This window comes from Microcebus murinus, chromosome 10, assembly GCF_040939455.1.
Source record: "Microcebus murinus isolate Inina chromosome 10, M.murinus_Inina_mat1.0, whole genome shotgun sequence".
In the NCBI taxonomy this organism is placed as follows: domain Eukaryota; kingdom Metazoa; phylum Chordata; class Mammalia; order Primates; family Cheirogaleidae; genus Microcebus; species Microcebus murinus.
Genome location: NC_134113.1, coordinates 60149568 through 60168195, shown reverse-complemented (window position 1 = coordinate 60168195; position 18628 = coordinate 60149568). Strand labels below are relative to the sequence as shown.

Sequence of the window (18628 nt, the reverse complement as noted above, 5' to 3'; positions counted from 1 at the left end):
CACCTGCCCTCCTTTCAGGCCTGTGCACTGGGACTGATTGCTGTGGGTATAGGGACCCAGCTTGTCCTGAGTCAGACCATCACCCAGGGGACTACCCCTGGCTCCCTGTTGCCTGTGGTCATCATTGCAGTGGGTGCCTTCCTCTTCCTGGTGGCATTTGTGGGCTGCTGTGGGACCTGCAAGGAGAACTACTGTCTTATGGTCACGGTGAGTGGAGTGTGGGACCCCCGCTCCTTCCGGATGCGTGTGGGACTGCTGGAGGCCATTTTTGTGGTTGGGATTCATGAGGGTGGGTGAGGAAGACCTTTGTGAGTGGTCCCGGGACTGGCTGTGCTACAGCAAGCCCTTCTCATCCATAGACTCCAAACCTGACTCCTGTCCTTTGCTCCTGTAGTTTGCCATCTTTCTGTCTCTTATCGTGCTGGTGGAGGTGGCCGCAGCCATTGCTGGCTACGTGTTTAGAAATAAGGTAAGCAGGGAATAAGGGGAGGGCCTTCCTCAGCCTGGTGTGGGACCCAGGTGCCTGAATTCTGACCTCAACAGTGAACTCCCTACTCTCAGGTGAAGTCAGAGTTTAATAAAGACTTCCGGCAGCAAATGGAGAATTATCCAAAAAACAATAATACAGCTTCAGTCCTGGACAGGATGCAGCAAAATGTGAGTGGGGTTGCTGGGAGCAGGGGTAGTGGGGGAAGAGAATTCTCATCTCCATATTGAAGGCAGAGGTTCACTTAACTTTCTCCCCCATATCTCTTCCCTTTCCTAGTTTAACTGCTGTGGGGCTGCTAACTACACAGACTGGGAGAACATCCCTTCCATGGGCAAGAACCGAGTCCCTGATTCCTGCTGCATCAATGTCACTGTGGGCTGTGGGAGTAATCTTGAGAAGATATATACAGAGGTAGGGAGGAGACTGAGATAGTATGGGACTTGGGAAACCTAGGAAATGTTTCAGGAGGCAAGAGACCTGGGATGGGGGTGGACTGGGTCAGGGATGGGGAGGGGATTTGGAAATGCCCAGAGGGCAGGGAAGAGACAGATGGACCAGTGGAGGTGGATGGGAAGTTTCTGATGGTGCTCTTGCATTGTGTGCCTGCCACCCTCTAGGGCTGTGTGGAGAAGATTGGGAGCTGGCTGAGGAAAAACATGCTGTTGATAGCTGCAGCAGCCCTGGGCATTGCTTTTGTAGAGGTGAGAAATAGCCTGGGCAGGGGCTGTGAGTCCGTCCAGGGCATCTGGGGAGTGGAAGTTTGGGGAGGAGGGTACTGAGCAGGAGGTACTGGCCTGGAGATGGTGTGTTTGGGGTCTCTTGCATGAATCTGGGGTAGCTTGCCCTTCAACTCCTCTCTACCCCCATCTCTACCTCTCCTTCCAGGTCTTGGGAATTGTCTTTGCCTGCTGCCTCATGAAGAGTATCCGAAGTGGCTATGAGGTGATGTAGGGGGTCTGGTCTCTTCAGCCCCCTCATCTGGGGGAGTGTAGTAGTATCCTCCAGGTTTTTCAATTAAATGGATTTTTTCAGACCCACAAGAGAGATGGTCTCAGTTTGTCTAAGAGTGATATATGTTCCCTTCCCTCTCCTCCATGTTTCCTGTCCTCTGGGACCTTGCTCTGTGCACCTCTGGGACAGGCAGGCCTATTTTTTTTGGAAGGGGAGAGGTGTTTGGGAAAGGGATTTTGCTGAAGGTGTTGGTTGGGCTGGCAGCAGGAGAAGTGGGGATCCAGAGGAGGCTGTGGCCCTTCCTGTCCTCTAGTCTTGTACAGCCAGGCTCAGCACTGGAGCATTCATGAAGCCATCTGCTGCTAACATCAGTGATTTCCCACACAGTTCCTACCTGAGGGAGCCCAGCCCTACCTTGGACACCTCCTTGGCCTTCTGCACACCTCTAAGGGCCCAACAACTAACTCCCTGGCCCATCCTTAAAGGGATCCGGCTACTTTCAGGGTGGTACTAACTTGCCTTGACATCTGAGTGGCCAGTGTTCCTCCTTCTTGACTTCTTAGATAGTAGGAATTAAGATAAGTATTGTCTTTTCTTCCATGGCAACCACCCAGCATGACCCTGACCTCTCTTCACTTTCCCTCCTCTCCCAAGAAAAATAAAGGCCATTCCCAGTACAGACACGGAATTGCAACCTTACTCCGCGTAGAAAATAAAGGAAATCTTCGAAAGTGCCCTCTGGTGGCCAACTCCTGGAGGTGCAGCTTCGAAGATCAGCCATAGATGCAAGACAACTTCCTTGTGCCCCGCAGTGGCTGCTAGCTGTTTTGCAGGCACTAAACAGGCCAGAGACCTCGGGCTGTAAGTCAGCTTAGGGTAGTTAGCACTTAAGTGGGCTCAGTCTGCCCCTGGGCATCTTCATTTTGGCCCACTTTTTTTTTTTTTAACAATACACTTTTATTGAGTGTCTATTTTGTGACAGACACCAGCCAATACCAGGGCAGGGACATAAATAAAAGTCCCTGCCCTTGAAAAACAATCTCTTGCGGGAAGGCTGGGTTCAGCAGACTGCCTGGGCAGGCTTGGGAAGGACCCAGGTGAGCACAGCATCCACCAGGCTGGCTGGCAGGTAGGAGGCGGGCAACCAGAGCAGCTTGGCATCCCAGCCTGGGCTGTAGCGGGTTCGGGGGTGACGAGCAGTCAGGGCATGCTCCACACACTTGCTCACCTTGGTGAGGTCTGGGTCACAAATCAGGTTCATGATGCGCCGCTGCACTTTCAGGTCTGCAGTCGGAGAGTGGTTGCAATCAGTTTCCCTTCTCCACTCCAGCCCACCTTAGGTCCTATCTTCTGGGTCCTAGGGCTTGTTGCCCAGCAGAGGTGAGAGGTATCCTCAGTCCCCTCCCCAATGTGGGGTGTGGGCGGGTTCCACACGGCCAGGGCACTCTCCTGTGCATCCCATTCATACCCACCTTCTCCTGACAGGCTGATGTGGGGTGGGATTGGCCTTGTTGGTGCTCTCATTTCCCTTCAGGTACCCCTATGTATGGGTCCAGCTACTCACACTTGGTGAGGAAGGCCTCCCCATAGAGGGCCTGTGTGGCTGGAGGTAGCCGTGCCCAGCAGGCCTGCAAGGTGTTCTCCAAACTCTCCAGGTTGGTCACAGGGGTTCGGAAGAAGCCAGGCTCCACGATGCAGACTCGTACCCCAAAGTGAGCCATGTCCCGCCTGAGTGGGGGCAGAGGGAAGTTGCTTGGTCCTTGCCCTGTAGGGAGGGGACTTTCAGGGACATGGGTGGAGCAGCTAAGATGAGAAAGTTACCAAAGATCAGGGACAAAATTCCTGATAGTAAGGAGATTCCTGCTGCTCTGGGACAAGGGGCAAGTGGGGCAGAGGGAGGGAGGCATTTTTGAGGTTTTTCTTTCTTTATATTTTCTATGATCTAGAGCAGGGGTCAGCAAAATTTAAAGAGCCAGAGAGTAAATATTTTAGGCACTGCTGGCCAAGAAACAAAATTAATGATATTATTAGGTACTTACATAACCATTTACAGTATAACCAGTTAAAAATGTAAAAACCATTATTAGCTTGTAGATGGCTGCCTGGACCTGGTCTGAGAATTGCAGTTTGCCAATTCCTGATGTAGAGGTGCCCCATTCCCTAGCTCCCAAAACAGGGTTGAGCCCTGAGTGCTGGATATGAAGGGTATAGACTGGTATTTGCTGGAGGGTAACCTAATGGGGAAAGATACATCCCATTGCCCTGCACAGATGTAGAAATCTAAGTATAAAGTATGTGTTCTATGATGCCAACTGGAAAATTAAAGACTGAAGGATAGGGACAAAGACATTTAAATTTTTTGCTGAGTGGTGGTGACAAGGGCAGGCTTTCTTGGAAGGTGGGCTCAACTTAGGCAACTTGAACTTCTCAAAATTCAGGCCCTGCTCCTCTGCCATCCTCAACAAGTCTCCTTTGTATTCCCATGGAACTTTGAACATTCTTGTATAAAGAAGAGGGGCAGGAGAACATTATGACCAGGCTCTCCAGGCAATCAGATGTGGGGGTGAGATATAGTGCTTCCCCTAACTATTAAATAGTTGTATATTAATACCTACCCTTATAAGGTTGTTGGGAGAATTAAATGAGGAAATGTTATGTAAAGCTACTAGCTCACTGTAATAGTTATTTTTGAAACAGAGTCTTACTCTGTTGCCCCTGCTAGAGTGCCGTGGCATCAGCCTAGCTCACAGCAACCTCAAACTCCTGGGCTCAAGCAATCCTTCTGCCTCAGCCTCCTGAGTAGCTGGGCCTACAGGTGTATGCCACCATACCTGGCTAATTTTTTCTATTTTTGGTAGAGACAGGGTCGTGCTCTTGCACTCCTGAGCTCAAACGATCTGCCAGCCTTGGCCTCCCAGAGTGCTATGATTACAGGTGTGAGACACCGTGCCTGGCCTGTAATAGTTATTATTATTATTTTTTTTGAGACAGAGTCTCAAAAAGTTGGGTCCTTACATGTACCTCATTTCACTCACAACCCAATACCCATGAAGCAGGTCTTCTCATCCTGATTTAACAGGTGAATTAGTTAAAAACTGGTAAAGGGGGTGGTTTGGTGACTCATGACTATAATCCTAGCACTCTGGGAGGCCCAGGCAGGAGGACTGCTTTACATTAGGAGTTCGAGATCAGCCTGAGCAAGAGCGAGACTCCATCTCTACCAAAAATAGACAAAATTAGCCAGGTGTGGCGGCACACACCTGTAATCCCCACTACTCGAGAGGCTGAGGAGGATCACTTGAGCCCAGGAGTTTATGGTTGCAGTGAGCTATGATGATGCCACTGCACTCTACCTGGGGCAACAGAGTCAGACTCTGTCTCCAAAAAACAAAACAAAACAAACAAAAAACCGGTAAAGAGTAGTAATCTACTTAGGGTCACAAAGCTCACGAGAAGGCTGGGATTTGAACCCATGGTCTAGCCCTAAACTCTCTCTTCTTAAATATTTCACTATGCTGTGTCTTAATCATCTCTGCCAGCCCATGCCAGGCAATAATTTGTTTGTTGAGTGGGCTGCCCTTGGGCTTAGAGCCCGGAGCCCTGTACCCCTCACCTCAGGCTGTCAGAGAAGGCCTCCAGGCCAAACTTGGAGATACAGTAGCCCCCACCATTGGCTGCCAGGCGACCCAAGACACTGGTGATGTTGACCACCCGTCCCCGTGCCTGCTGCAGCAGAGGCAACAGGGCAAGGGTGACCCCGATGGGACCCAACGTGTTCACATTCAGCACCCGATGGAAATCGTCTTGTGTCAGCCATGGTGTGGGCCCGATGATACCAGCCACACCAGCATTATTCACCAGACCAAAGAGCCCTGTGGGGAGATGAGAAAGACACCAGGGGTGGGTGAGGCACTCACCCATTCTCCTTCCTGGGAGCATCTGAACACTGTTCCTCCCTAACTAGTCCCTCTGGCTTCCTGCAGCCCCTGCAAGAAGCGGGTACCATAGAGATCAGGATCTTCCCACACTGTGTTCCTGTGGCTGCGCCATACTCACCTGCTTCTCTGACGTGTGTCTCTACCCACTTGGCTGCCTGATGGACACTCTGGGGATCAGTGACATCCAGCAGGGTGGTGTGGAGGCGGGAGGAAGCCAACCGCTGTAGGTCTTCTGCCCCTGAGGGGGTCAGGCAGCTGGCCAGGACTCGGAAGCCCCTCTGGTCCAGTTGAAGTGCCAGAAGGCGCCCGAAGCCAGAGTCACAGCCAGTGATGAAGACGAAGGCATTGCTGGCAGGCAGGCTCTGCCGGTCTCTGAGCAACCACAGCACTGCCCAGAGCAAGGCACCCAGCAGCAGTGGCAGCCACATGGCCGGAACCCACGTGACCTGCAGATGGCAGCCTAGGTTGGGCAGGAAAACTTGTCCCATTTACTTTGGCCCTCAAGCCCTTTCTCCTAATAGCTTTCCTAGCTGGAAGTGTCTGGTCTGAGCAGATGGAGAAATTACCTGCCTGGCAGATAACTGGCTCATCTATGCATGCAAAACCGTGGGCAGACCCTATATTTGAGGCTAACAACTAAAAGCCAGGTCCTGTATGGGAGCAGAGGCATCTTCTTGCTTGCTGTCACACCTCTCCTACTAAAACCAGGGACAGCTGAACCCTCTAATTGTAAACTGGGCCTGGTTTTTAGAAACACAAACAGGGCCAAGAGCCTTGTATTTTAGTCCTGTGCCTCCCAAACTTGCTGTGTGATGCTGAGCATCTCACTGCATCTCTGAACATGTTTTCTCATCTACTATGTGGGGCTAACACCCACCAGGCCTACCTCAGAGTTGTGGAGGATCAAAGGGGATAGTGTGCGAGGGAGCAAGTTAAAAGCTTAAACTCGTCTGTCAACGAGTGTAATATCTAGGTAGACTTCCCACAGCACCCTCAGCTCCCACTATCCCACTTACCTCCTCTGGGGAAAGTTGGCAGGGACTACAATGCCTGCAGCTTCTTCTTTTGCTTTTGTCGGAGAGACTGTGCTCCCAGTCTTCCCCGGCTCCCACACTAGCCACAGGAAAGGCCAAAGTCTAGACTGGGTGGATGTGGGTGCCAGGAATATTAAGTATATGTGTGCTGGGGTGGGCGGAGGGCAGAGGAGGAGCCAGAGAGGCTGGAGCCTGCCTGGGTAAAGCCCAGGCTTGGCAGAGGCCAGGCATGCCCGGCCCCCTCCTTGGCTGTTTTTCTCAGCCTAGGTTCCTGACCACCACCTATGTCATAGTCTCCCAAGAGGATGGTGCTGTCAAGGATGGCAGCTGCCCCTCTTTGTTGGTAGCCTTCCACCTGTCATTCTTCCCCCTTCTCAGCCCTGAAATGCCCCCAAGAACTAATCTCCCACCTGGCTCAGACTCATGACACTGCTTAGTGTTAGCCTGGGAGAGGCCATGAGCACGTGGAGAGGCAGAGAGCCAGGCCTGCTCCCTGTCTTATTTCTCCTCTGCAGGAAACTGAAGTCCTGAATTAGGAAGCTTGGGGCAAGGGCTAGAGGGACCTTCTCTGGGAAGGTATGGGAAACTCCCACTTTCTGCTTACCCCACAGGCACCTACACCAGGCCAAGGAAAAGAGAGTTGGGATAGTAAGAGGAAGCAAGTTCCACCCTCTACCCAAAACATACCTGTCCTTCAGGGAAACCACCTTTGAACCTGCTACTCCCACTCCCCACACTGGAGCTAGTAGCTCCTTGAAACACACCATAGAAACAGAGGCTGTTTTATTCATGGCCCGTCAGTCTCTCTCCTGTCCGAATAGGTGAAGTAGGAAGGATGGGGTGGGGGAGGCACAGGGACTAGGAAGGGGCAGATTGCAGCTGCCCTTTGTAGACATATTCCAGTGCGGTGGCAATGGTGCGCATGTCCAGCTCGATGCTCCGAGCCCAGTTCTCCACATCCCCGATCTCCTGGGAAGAGGGAGAGGAGGTAGGAGGCCCAGGAATCAGGGGGGGTGGAATGTGGCTTCCAGGCTGGGGGGTACTTTTCATCTATCTCCTGGAAAGGGCTTTACCTGGATCCACCAATGGCTTTTATTTCTTTCTCTAGCTTCTCTGACACTGGGGCCATACATGGGGTTTCTAGGACCATCCCCAGTTCCTCCTTGTCCCAGAAGTGACCCAACTGGAGAGAGCCAATAGGGGCCCAGGAAATGGGTAGTGATGTAGGGAGCGTGGCCCACCTTGAGTGCCTGGTTGAAGTTCTCCACCATCCCGATCCACTGGCCTGTCTGCTTGGCAAATTGGGCAGCCTGGACTTGTAGGGTCTTCACCTCATGGTCCAGCTTTCTCTGGTTCATGTAGGCCTGGGCCACACTGGAGGTTGGAGGAGGAAGATCAGCTCATCCAGCCAGTGGGGGTGGTCTCCAGGACTAACATTCCATTGCAGTAGTGGGAGGTCAGCCAGGAGCCAGGGCTGGCGAGAACCTCATGATTTTGGCCATTTTTGGATGTGATGCAAATGACTACCAGTACATGCAAATGAACCCAGCTCCTTCCTCTCACTCAGGGGATTCCCAGGAGAGCCATGCTGGGAGCTGACCAGAAACATACCATCTCCAACCCCCAAAAGGAGTTCCTGCAGCTGGGTAGGGAAGGAGAGGGTTAACCTTGGGGGATATCCCTAAGGAAAAAGATGGGTGGGAAAAGGGGACATAGCAAAACTGGGAAAATCCAGCAACCAGGACACATCTGGCAGTGATTGGAAGCCCAGGGATCTGTCCAAGTAGTTGGGAAGGGGAATTGGGGCCCCTCCCTCAATCTGGGGTGGGATGGGAGGCAAATCCCCTCCCCAGGAACCCTGGGTCAAGAGAGGATATCCCAGGGGTTTCTCCTTGGCTCTCAGTCTCTCTACCAACCCTTCTCCTTCGCCCACACAGATGAACACACACACACACACACACACACACACACACACACACACACACACTCACTCTCTCTCTCTCCTCCTTCTGCCCTAGGCAATAGTTTTTCCTTTCTCAGTCAATCAAGGTGCTGGCTGTAGTTACCACTGTTACATTGGGGTTGGTGTCTCCAACCCTCTGCTAATGTTTCTTGCCTCTCTACCCACCACCCCCAGCAATAATTGTTCTTCCTTAGTGGTTCCTGATGAATATTTCACTTCCTACCCCAAAGCTCTAGTCAGCCAGGAGACCCCACATCTGGTACCCCCCACCCACTGGAATGTGTGGGGGCTGAAAGGGGAAAGGGGTTGGGGGATTGAGAGAGTGGGCAGGACACCTGACAGGGGCTAAGACAGACTGAGCCTTTGTTTTCTTTTCTGGGGAATGAGAGGAGCCGTGGGCAGCAACACAAAACCCTTTCTAATCTGGCTTTGGTTTAGCTGCCCTCTAAGCTAAGGAAGAAAAGCCTGGGCCAACCTCACAAATGATAGGCACAGCAGAGCCCAGGAGGCCCCCATGTGGGAGAGAGAAAAGGGGATAGACCCTGTCCCTTCTCTTCAGGAGATAGCAGGGCCACCTTAGAGGGTGGGGCAGGAGCTGAAACAGATTCCTCTGGGAGTTCTTAAAGTCTGTTTTCCCTATTGACCTCCTGATTCTATCTTTACACTGAGTGAAGAGAGCCACCTGGAGGGAAGGCCCCAACCACAGCTTTCTTTTTCTCTAGTCTCCCCTGCCCTCACCCCGGATGAGTAATAAAGATGACCCCAGGCCCTGCATGGCTCACTTGGATGACTCAGTCTCTGGGTTCACAATCAAGCTGTTCTACCCCTTGCCCTGGGGTGGAAGGTATTATACTGCCTCCTTTCTTCCAGCCGACTGGATGCACTATCGAATCATCATCTCTATGCTCTTCTGGGTCACTCAGGGTCAAGAGAAAATATTCTTTGCTCCTTCCCAATCTTTGGCTGTTACTGGCATTCTCATTTAGGGATGGAGTAGGAGTGGTCCCTGGAGACCCAAAAGGAAGCGAAGAGACATCCTGGACCTGCCACAGTTCCTGGCATTGGTTCTACCCTCATCCCTACCAGCTGTGCCATCTCTTTCCTGCCAGCTGCTTCCCAGACTTGCCAGAGGGTGGGAAGTGGAGGAAAGGGTGGTAAGCTGTGGTGAAGGAGGGTGCTTTCTCTCCTGCTGAAGTGACAGCTGGACTTGGAAGGGCAAAGGGAGCTGGGCAGATGGCATCAAGTTGTAAGCACCAGGGAAGTTAATGTGGGGAGAGGGAAATTTGGCTGTTTCTTCAATCACTGCAGCTGCTTCTCCCTTGCCCAATAATGGGGGTGAGAGCTGACTCAAGCCTCTCTCCATAAAGCTGGGAGGGGCAGGGGTAGAATAAGGGAAGGAGTGGAACATCCCATCCCTTTGAGTGCAGTCTGAGGGCCAGACCTTGCCAATGCCTAAACTTGGATGAGTTGAGGGAAGAGGTTCATACCCCACATTGAGGTGATCCACCAAAGCTTCTGTCAGGCAGGTCGCTGCAGCGATAGCCTCTCGCCTCCTCTTCTCTGGGGGGAGGGGAAAAAGGGATTGGAGATTTTTTTTTTAAGACAAGGTTTTGTTCTGTTGCTCCAGCTAGAATGCAGTGGTGGCTGGGCGTGGTGGCTCAAGCCTGTAATCCTAGCACTCTGGGAGGCCGAGGCAGGCGGATTGCTTGAGGTCAGGAGTTTGAAACCATGCTGAGCAAGAGTGAGACCCCGTCTCTACTACAAATAGAAAGAAATTAATTGGCCAACTAATATATATAGAAAAAATTAGCCGGACGTGGTGGCCCATGCCTGTAGTCCCAGCTACTATGGAGGCTGAGGCAGCAGGATTGCTTGAGCTCAGGAGTTTGAGGTTGCTGTGAACTAGGCTGACACCACGGCACTCACTCTAGCCTGGACAACAAAGCAAGACTCTGTCTCAAAAAAAAAACACAAAAACAAAAAAAACCAAAAAACGAATGCAGTGGTGTCATCATGGTTGACTGTAATCTCAAACTCCTGGGCTCAAGCAATCCTCCTGTCTCAGCCTCCTGAGCATCTGTGACTACAGGCACATGCCACCACCCCTGGCTAAGTTTTTGTATTTTTTTGTAGAGACAGGGTCTCGCTATGTTGCTCAGGCTGGTCTGGAACTCGTGGCTTCAAGCGATCCTCCCACCTTGGCCTCTCAAAATGCTAGGCATGAGCCACTGCAACCAGCTGAGCTTTGTTTTAATTTTCCCACCCATTTCTGCTATTCTGCCGGAATCATGTCAACTAACCTCAGAATGGCAGAGCTGAAGAGCACCTTGAAAAACATAAAGCAACCCCTTTCATTTTAGAAACGAAGAAACTGATACCCTGAGAGGTGAAGCGACTCGCTCAGGGACACCTAGGAATCAGTGGCAGTGCCCATGACTCCTGACTCCCAGGCACTCTTTGTCCACTATCTTAGCCGAAGAATCTTTAACTGCGGGATTCCCAGCCCGAATTCAGGAATAAGAGCCCCACCTGAGTTCCGGTGTTTTCTGGGCTTCCAGAATTCCCTCTCTGGGCCGTCCCCCGCACCCTCCATCCTGAGGGGTGGCCCTTCCTACTTCCAGGAAGAGAGGCTCCCTGGACCAATAGGCATGGCACTCCGTGAGCGGGAGGCGGGGCTGGAAAGCCGCCGGATTGGGGATTAGGGGCGTTGCCGAAAGGGGACCAGAGTGTTGCCAAAGGGACCAGCGCCCGTCAACAACGGGACGGAATTTACAAAAAAGCTGCTCCATGATTCCCTCTCCACTATTCCCATTGCCCGCTAGCCGACGCCCTTCTCTAGATCTGGGCAGTTACTCGAGGTCCAGGCTCCGGGCTGAAGCTAGGCCGCAGCAGGAGAGAAAACAGCAGATGGGACATTCGGCTTACCCTGCAGCTCCTTGCGTTCATTTTGCTTGGCCTGGTGTTCTTTTAGCAGGCGGGACAGCATGGTCGCGACGGGTTGGGGGCTTGGGGCCGGGGCACGCCGGGCCCCCTCCAGCTCCGGAAGCTGGAACGCGCACCGTGGCTCCCCCGGGCCCAGGTCACGTGACCACCACGTCACGTGAGGCTGGGACCCGCCCTCTTTTTGAGAAGTGGGGTGGTTGATAGTGAAGATGTCGGTGGGCAAGGGAGGTAGAGGGTTGGGGGAGGGGCAGGTGATCTCTTTACTGGGAACTCACTTTTTAGTGAGTGTTAGAAGTATTTTTTAAATAGCCACGTTGCAGAGCCAGTTTTTAACATCTCCTTTGGATCTCAGGCTGAGGGGTGGAGTTGATGTTGTCAGGCCGTCCAGACCATTTGGTTGTTGGGAGAGCAGAGGCTCCCTGGACTCATTGAAATTCTTTTCCTTCTCTGGTCTTACCTCCTGGCAGTGCTGGCCCGTTCTCGGTTGAGTCCCCGGCTCATTCCCTCTAGGAGAGAATACTTTCTTCTGTTTTCCAACCCACTTCTCATCACCCCTCCGAGGTCCCTAAGCTCTGGGTGATCATTGTAGGGAAGCATTTTAGGCGTTTCAAGCGGCCTCCTAGGGAGCTTGGCTAATTTGGCCGGCTGTGTGTGGTGAATGTACAATTCCACCTCTGTCCTTTTGTGGTCAGGGAATGCAAACCCATTTCAGTCTTAGCAGAAGCATAAGTTCTGTTGCCAGAGTAAAGTGTAAATTATGTAACGCCTCTGAACTAAAGAGAAATGCTTCTGGGATTAACTCCAACACGAAAAATTATAAACATCTACATATTCTTGCTATTGCTACAATATCTCATGGTGCACTTTACACTAACATGCTGGGTGACTTTGGGCAAGTTGCTCACCCACTCTGAATTCTAATTTTCAGTAAAATAAGGGGATTTGATTAAATCAGAGGTACTCACGCCTGGTTAAACATTAGAATCACATGGGGGAGCTTATAAAAATGCCTTGAACCCAGACTAAGACTCTGAGGGATGGAGCCCAAACATTAGTATTTTTTTTTTTTTTTTTTTTTTTTTTTTGAGACAGAGTCTCGCTTTGTTGCCCAGGCTAGAGTGAGTGCCGTGGCGTCAGCCTAGCTCACAGCAACCTCAAACTCCTGGGCTCGAGTGATCCTTCTGCCTCAGCCTCCCAGGTAGCTGGGACTACAGGCATGTGCCACCATGCCCGGCTAATTTTTTATATATATATCAGTTGGCCAATTAATTTCTTTCTATTTATAGTAGAGACGGGGTCTCGCTCTTGCTCAGGCTGGTTTTGAACTCCTGACCTTGAGCAATCCGCCCGCCTCGGCCTCCCAAGAGCTAGGATTACAGGCGTGAGCCACAGCGCCCGGCCTCAAACATTAGTATTTTTAAAAAGCTGTTCAGGCCGGGGGCCGTGGCTCATGCCTGAAATCCTAGCACTCTGGGAGGCCAAGGCTGGTGGATTGCTCAAGGTCAGGAGTTCAAAACCAGCCTGAGCAAGAGCGAGACCCTGTCTTTACTATAAAGAGAAAGAAATTAATTGGCCAACTAAACATATATATATATATATATATATAAAATTAGCCGGGCATGGGGGTGCATGCCTGTAGTCCCAGCTACTCGGGAGGCTGAGGCAGGAGGGTCGCTTGAGCCCAGGAGTTTGAGGTAGCTGTGAGCTAAGCAGACTCCATGGCACTCTAGTCCTGGCAACAAAAGTGAGACTTTGTCTCAAAAAAAAAAAACAAAAACAAGTTGTTCAGGTGATTCTAATGTGTATCCAAGGTTTAGAATCACTGGACTGAACCATATCTAAAACTATAATATTTCCAACGTTGACTTTTTAAATTTTATTTTAATTTTTAAATTTTCATTTTTTTGAGACAGAGTCTCACTCTGTTGCCTGGGCTAGAGTGCCATGGCAACAGCCTAGCTCACAGCAACCTCAAACTCTTGGGCTCAAGCGATCCTACTGCCTCAGCCTCCGGAGTAGCTGGGACTATAGGCATGTGCCACCATGCCCGGCTAATATTTAGTTGTCCAGCTAATTTCTTTCTATTTTTTAGTAGAGACAGGGTCTCGCTCTTGCTCAGGCTGGTCTCGAACTCCTGAGCTCAAAAGATTCACCCGCCTTGGCCTCCCAGAGTGCTTGGTTTAAAGGCATAAGCCACCACACCCGGCCCAATGTTGGCATTTTTACATTTGTGGTTCAGCAGCTTAGTTGAAATTAACTTCATTATATCTACCTTACAGGGGAAGGATGGAGGCTGATTGAGTTAGAATAAAACATTCTTGACTTTTATTTTCTTTATTTTTTGAGACAGAGTCTCAAAATTCAGAGTCTCTTGCCTGAGCTAGAGTGCCATCCGTGGCATCAGCTTAGCTCACGGCAACCTCAAATTCCTGGGCTCAAGCGATCCTCCTGCCTCAGCCTCCTGAATAGCTGGGACTATAGGCATGCACCACCATGCCTGGCTAATTCCTTCTATTTTTAGTCGGTTTTGGCTAATTTCTTTCTATTTATAGTAGAGACGGGGTCTCACTCTTGCTCAGGCTAGTCTTGAACTCCTGAGCTCAAGCAATTCTCTTGCCTTGGCCTCCCAGAGTGCTAGGATTACAGGTATGAGCCACCGCGCCTGCCCCATTCTTGAATTTTCTGAATAAGAGTTGAGAATTACTGATGGATTGATTCATTTAGCTATTTGCAGAATAATATCCTAAATCCTGGGAGATATGCAACTGTAAAAAGATTAGTGAGAGGAAGCACATGAAATGGTTAAGTGGCAGCATAAAGCAAAACATGAAGTGCCAAAAGGAAAATTTTTTTTGTTGTTGTTAATCCCCTGAGTTTACTAGGACCAAAATAAAAATTTTAACAAAAATGTTGGATTCTGGCTTGGCGCAGTGGTTCATGCCTGTAATCTCAGTGCTTTGGGAGGCCAGGAGTTCTATACTAGCCTAGACAATATAGCAAGACCCTGTCTCTAAAAAAAAAGGTGGCATGTGCCTGTAGTCCCACCTTCTCAGGAGGCTGAGGGGGCAGGGTAGCTTGAGCCCAGGAGTTCTAGACTGCAGTGAAGTATGATGATACCTCTGTACTCCAGCCTGGGTGACAGGGTGAGACCGTGTCTCAGAAAAATAAAAATGTTGTATACTGTGTATATATGTTTCTGTGCTTGTATGTTTACTATACCTTCTTTTTTAAAAAACACTTCATGAGTACTTACCATAAGGTAAACATGTATTAATTCATATAATCCCTAGAGCAATCCTGTGAAGTATTATTGTTATCCCCAATTTGTAGATGAAGAATCTGCGGTACAGGGCAGTGAAGTAATAGAGCTTATAAGTGTAGAGCTAGGATAAGAATCCAGGCTATCTGACTCCAGAGCCAGAATGTTACCACTGTATACTGCATAAACCATGGGTGAGACCCCAGAAGGGGAGGCCTGGAAGTACTTTTCTGGGGGCTCCTTGTCTCTTGTCACTATACCCTTCTGGCTTACTGGGCATGAGCTGTAGGGAATCCTGGCAGGAGAAGAGTGTTTGGGAAGAGGCTCTGCTCCAGAGAAAGGCTGATCAATAGATGCGGGAAGGGTGACAGCATCATAGGGCAGGCTGGCTCAGTCTTCCCCTCTCTCTGGCTCCAGCTTCCAACAGCAGTGAGCAAGCAAAATAGAGCAGATTGGAAGATGCCCGGTGCTTCACCCCCAGAGCTGTGGGGGCAGGGAGAGAAGGGCATGGGTTGGAAGGGGTGCCAGAGAATGGTGACATGGGGCAAGTTAAACAGCAGGTGGAGCTAATGGGGGGGGGCTAATGGGGATTTCAGGGGTGAGTCTGTGAATGTTAACATTAGGCCTGCTCAGGGACAGTGTCAGGCCCACGTGTTACCCTCACCCTCCTTGGCACAACCACCTGAAATTTTCACAATCAGTGTAGAGACTGCCAGGATTCTGCAGACATCAGCCCCACCCTCCTCTCCCACACACTGGCTGTTCTTTTGCCCTAGAGCTGGGCAGAGGACATGGGTACCTATCTGGGGTACCTATCTGGGGACCCCAGCTGATCCCTCCAGGGTTACCCTTCATCTGTTCTTTCTCTGGGCCCTTATTGTTCATTATATAACCTCAGTTTCTGCCACAGTTGAAGCTCAGCTCAACTTGCCTTTGGTAGAGATGGACACAAGTTGCACACAGAATGACTCTAGAAATTTGAAATTTTCTTTTGTTTTTGAGACACAGTCTTGCTCTGTCACCCTGGCTACATTGCAGTGGCGTCATCATAGCTCATTGCAACCTTAGACTCCTGGGCTCAAGCGATCCTCCTACCTCAGCCTCCCAAGTGGCTGGGACTACAGGCATGTGCCATCATGCCCGGCTAATTTTTCTATTTTTTTGTAGAGTTGGGGTTTTGTTTTTGCTCAGACTTGCCCTGAGCGCAAACGATCCTTCTGCCTCAGCCTCCCAGAGTGCTAGGATTATAGGTGTGAGCCACCTCACCCAGCCAAAATTTGAAATCTCTTTCTGCCCACCTCTCCCTACAATTTCTGAACCAGTTTATTTTCCCTTAGAATGAATGAAGGCAACTCCACGCTCCTTTCTTCACTCATTGCTCTGTTCTTTTGAGGTCTCTTTCAGAGTTACCTTTAATTAGCAAGTTCTAATTTGACTGGCTGGGCCACACATTAGGACTGGAAGCTGCTGAGTTGTTAGGGGTTGAGTGAGGACTGAGGGAGGACATGGAGTGAGTGGACAAAGCTTCACATACTTCACAATCTGGCTGGGTTTCCAGAGAGGGGGCCGTTGGTGTGGCCAAGTTCCAAATGTTGGCCCAAAGCCAGTGCTCAAAGAAAAGGGGCCCTCAGAACAGTCTAAATGGCTCCCTGTGGGAAGTGACCTCCCAGTCCTTCTCCTCAAGATGCAAGGATCCTCAAAGAGTGGTCAAGCCATTTCCCCACTGACTTCCCTCAATTACATTTATGTTCTTTCCCTCCCAGCCACTCCCACAGTTCAAGCTTTGGCTACAGCCAGAATTCAGAGGAAGGCAGGATTCCAGTGCTGGAGAGATGGGTGGGGTGAGAAAGTCCTCATGTTGTGGATGTTAGGGAGGAAAAGCCTGACCCTGGGGACACATGCTCCAAGCCTGTGTTGCCAGATGATATGGAGGAAGAAGTTAACCCTGGAGAGTGTGTTCTGGAAGTGTTTGCATGTAAGCTGGAAACAACAGCTAGAAAAACTGCGATCTGGGGGAACTGAAAAATAGGGATCCCAGATAGGGGGAAGAAGGTGTTAAAGGGGGAAGGGGCTGGAGAAAACCTCAGCTTCCACTCAGACAAGGGCCAAAGTCTTTGCTGGCTCTAGGCATTTCTAAATTTTTAAAATTTTGGAAATTGCTTTGAAATAAATATAGATTTAAAAGAAGTTGCAAAAATAACACACAAAGTCCTGTGGACCCTTCACTCAGTTTTCCCCAATGATGATATCTTGTGTAACTGTACCACATCAACACCAGGAAGCTGACATTGGTATAGTACTGTTAACTAGTCTACAGGCCTTATTAGTTTCACCATTTTTAAAAAAAACATGCATTCATTTTTGTGTGTGTAGTCCTATGCAATCTTATCTTAGATATAGATTTGGATAACCATTACCATAATCAAGCTATGAAACACGTCACTGTAAAGGAACTCCCTTGTGCTATCTCTTTATATTTGTGCTCATCCCCCTTTATCCTTGTCCCCTGGCAACCACTAATCTGTTCTTCATCTCTATAGTTTTGTCATTTTGAGAATGTTACATGAGTGGAATAATAAAGTATCAGCATTGGTTTTAAATTAAAAAATATTTTTTTCTTTTTCTAACTGTACTTTGAGTTGTTTTATGCATTGTTTTTAAATTTAATTTCTAAGCTTTTGGCTCAAATACAAGAAATTCTCTGGCAGGTAATTTATTTTAATGTTGAGTTTCCTCCATTCTCTGGATCCCTCTAGTTTCTAAATTCCCTCCTCACCTACAATATTATTGTTCACTCCAACATTCTAGTCTCATTTCTCCTTTCGGGAAGATCTACGTGTCTAAATTTACTAGGCTAGTCTAGAGCTCTTGTGTGTTCCCTGCCCTCCTTTGACCCACTATTTATAGCCAGGCTAATTTTGGGTGGCCTCTCTCTTTCTTCTTTCCTGCTTCTTCCTCCTGTGGTGGGTGAGGTGACTTCTCAAATATTTTAGCAGAGGAGGTCAGAAGCAGATTCTTGGCATCTGATTTCAGTTTCTGATCACAGAAGCTGTTGGAGTGGAGAGGGAGGCAGACAGAAGCTGCAGGTGCAGAGAGGAAGACAGCTGCAGAGCTAAGGCATTTTGACCCAGGTTGAAGACCTGGGCTACTGATTTTGCTATTCTGCATTCTTTTCAGCTCCTCTATACTGTCTGGGGCTCCAAGTTATAAAACAGATGGACAGGGAATATCTGGGGCATAATGAAAGTACAATCTAGGTACCAGCCCTGCTGGCAGCACATGTATTTCTTCCATAGCACCTGTTTAGAGGTGTGTTAGTGCTCTAGAGGGGATATCCACAGCATTCAGCATTGCACAAATGGAAGGCCAAACCTTCAAATGTATGTTAACTTTCCCAGGGCAAGGATTGTCCCAGGGCCAGCAGAGTGAGAGCCTACCTGTTTGGTTTTTCCCCCCCCCCCCAAAGAAGGACAATCCTGAATGAAGAAATAAGAGAGTCAAAGGGAATATGGAAAGAGGAATTAGGCAGGCCATATACTGGAGCTTTTAAGAAAGGGAAGGAGGCCAGTCTCAGTGGCTCATGCCTGTAATCCTAGCACTCTGGGAGGCCGAAGTGGGCAGATCATTTGAACTCAGGAGTTGGAGACCAGACTGAGCAAGAGCAAGACCCCATCTCTACTAAAAATAGAAAGAAATTAATTGGCCAACTGAAAAAAAATATATATAAAATTAGGTGGGCATGGTGGCGAATGCCTGTAGTCCCAGCTACTTGGGAAGCTGAGGCAGAAGGATTGCTTGAGCCCAAGACCTTGAGGTTGGTGTGAGCTAGGCTGATGCCACAGCAGTCTAGCCTGGGCAACACAGCCAGACTCTGGCTCAAAAAAAAAAAAAAGAAAAAAAAAAGAAAAGAAAAGAAAGGGAAGGAGAAGAGAGAAAGATTCCAAGTGTGGCAGAGACAAAAGGGGAACAAAAATAGAATTTGGGATGAGACAAAACCAGATTGTGTGGCTGGGCGCGGTGGCTCACGCCTGTAATCCTAGCACTCTGGGA

General features: G+C 49.7%; 3 protein-coding genes across 8 annotated transcripts in view; 1 reads left to right on the top strand and 2 right to left on the bottom strand.

Moving 5' to 3' along the window:
• CD63 (CD63 molecule) overlaps nucleotides 1–1530 on the top strand; it is a 193365-nt gene extending 191835 nt beyond the window's left edge. The window contains exons 4-9 of the mRNA XM_012752997.3: nucleotides 19–207; nucleotides 395–469; nucleotides 562–657; nucleotides 767–901; nucleotides 1108–1191; nucleotides 1376–1530. Of these exons, the coding sequence (XP_012608451.1) occupies nucleotides 19–207; nucleotides 395–469; nucleotides 562–657; nucleotides 767–901; nucleotides 1108–1191; nucleotides 1376–1441 (645 nt within the window). The 3' untranslated portion in view covers nucleotides 1442–1530. The remainder of the gene's footprint in view (nucleotides 1–18; nucleotides 208–394; nucleotides 470–561; nucleotides 658–766; nucleotides 902–1107; nucleotides 1192–1375) is intronic.
• RDH5 (retinol dehydrogenase 5) lies at nucleotides 19–7286 on the bottom strand. 4 transcript variants are annotated; one of them, XM_012752980.3, is made up of 5 exons: nucleotides 6396–7171; nucleotides 5498–5839; nucleotides 5055–5313; nucleotides 3006–3169; nucleotides 19–2725 (listed from the first exon to the last, which is right to left on the bottom strand). In XM_012752980.3, exons 2-5 carry the CDS (start codon nucleotides 5805–5807, stop codon nucleotides 2502–2504), a joined length of 957 nt encoding a protein of 318 aa, XP_012608434.2. In that variant the 5' UTR covers nucleotides 5808–5839; nucleotides 6396–7171; the 3' UTR covers nucleotides 19–2501. The 4 variants fall into 4 exon arrangements, with proteins under 4 accessions (XP_012608434.2, XP_020143157.2, XP_012608440.2 ...); XM_020287568.2 differs by lacking the exon at nucleotides 6396–7171 and adding an exon at nucleotides 7178–7286 and having other exon boundaries at nucleotides 2374–2725; nucleotides 5498–5825; XM_012752986.3 differs by having other exon boundaries at nucleotides 2374–2725; nucleotides 5498–5825.
• BLOC1S1 (biogenesis of lysosomal organelles complex 1 subunit 1) overlaps nucleotides 7182–18628 on the bottom strand; it is a 154180-nt gene continuing 142733 nt past the window's right edge. The window contains exons 2-5 of one of the 3 annotated variants that reach the window (XM_076007350.1): nucleotides 11302–11462; nucleotides 9864–9936; nucleotides 7655–7787; nucleotides 7182–7382 (exon numbers count right to left, since the gene is read on the bottom strand). In XM_076007350.1, coding sequence (XP_075863465.1) covers nucleotides 7272–7382; nucleotides 7655–7787; nucleotides 9864–9936; nucleotides 11302–11462 — 478 coding nt within the window. In that variant the 3' untranslated portion in view covers nucleotides 7182–7271. Of the gene's footprint in view, nucleotides 7383–7654; nucleotides 7788–9863; nucleotides 9937–10905; nucleotides 11010–11301; nucleotides 11463–18628 lie in introns of those variants that run through there. The other 2 variants (XM_020287569.2, XM_076007351.1) reach the window with 2 other exon arrangements.

Excerpts from the sequence above, each read along its gene's own strand:
- RDH5 (XM_020287568.2), bottom strand. The coding sequence starts at position 7,204 with ATGAATAAAACAGCCTCTGTTTCTATG. Across the intron at positions 5,826-7,177 it reads AAACAGCCTCTGTTTCTATG|GTCACGTGGGTTCCGGCCAT; the intron begins GTGTGTTTCAAG and ends TGCCATCTGCAG. Across the intron at positions 2,726-3,005 it reads GGAGGCCTTCCTCACCAAGT|ACCTGAAAGTGCAGCGGCGC; the intron begins GTGAGTAGCTGG and ends CTCCGACTGCAG.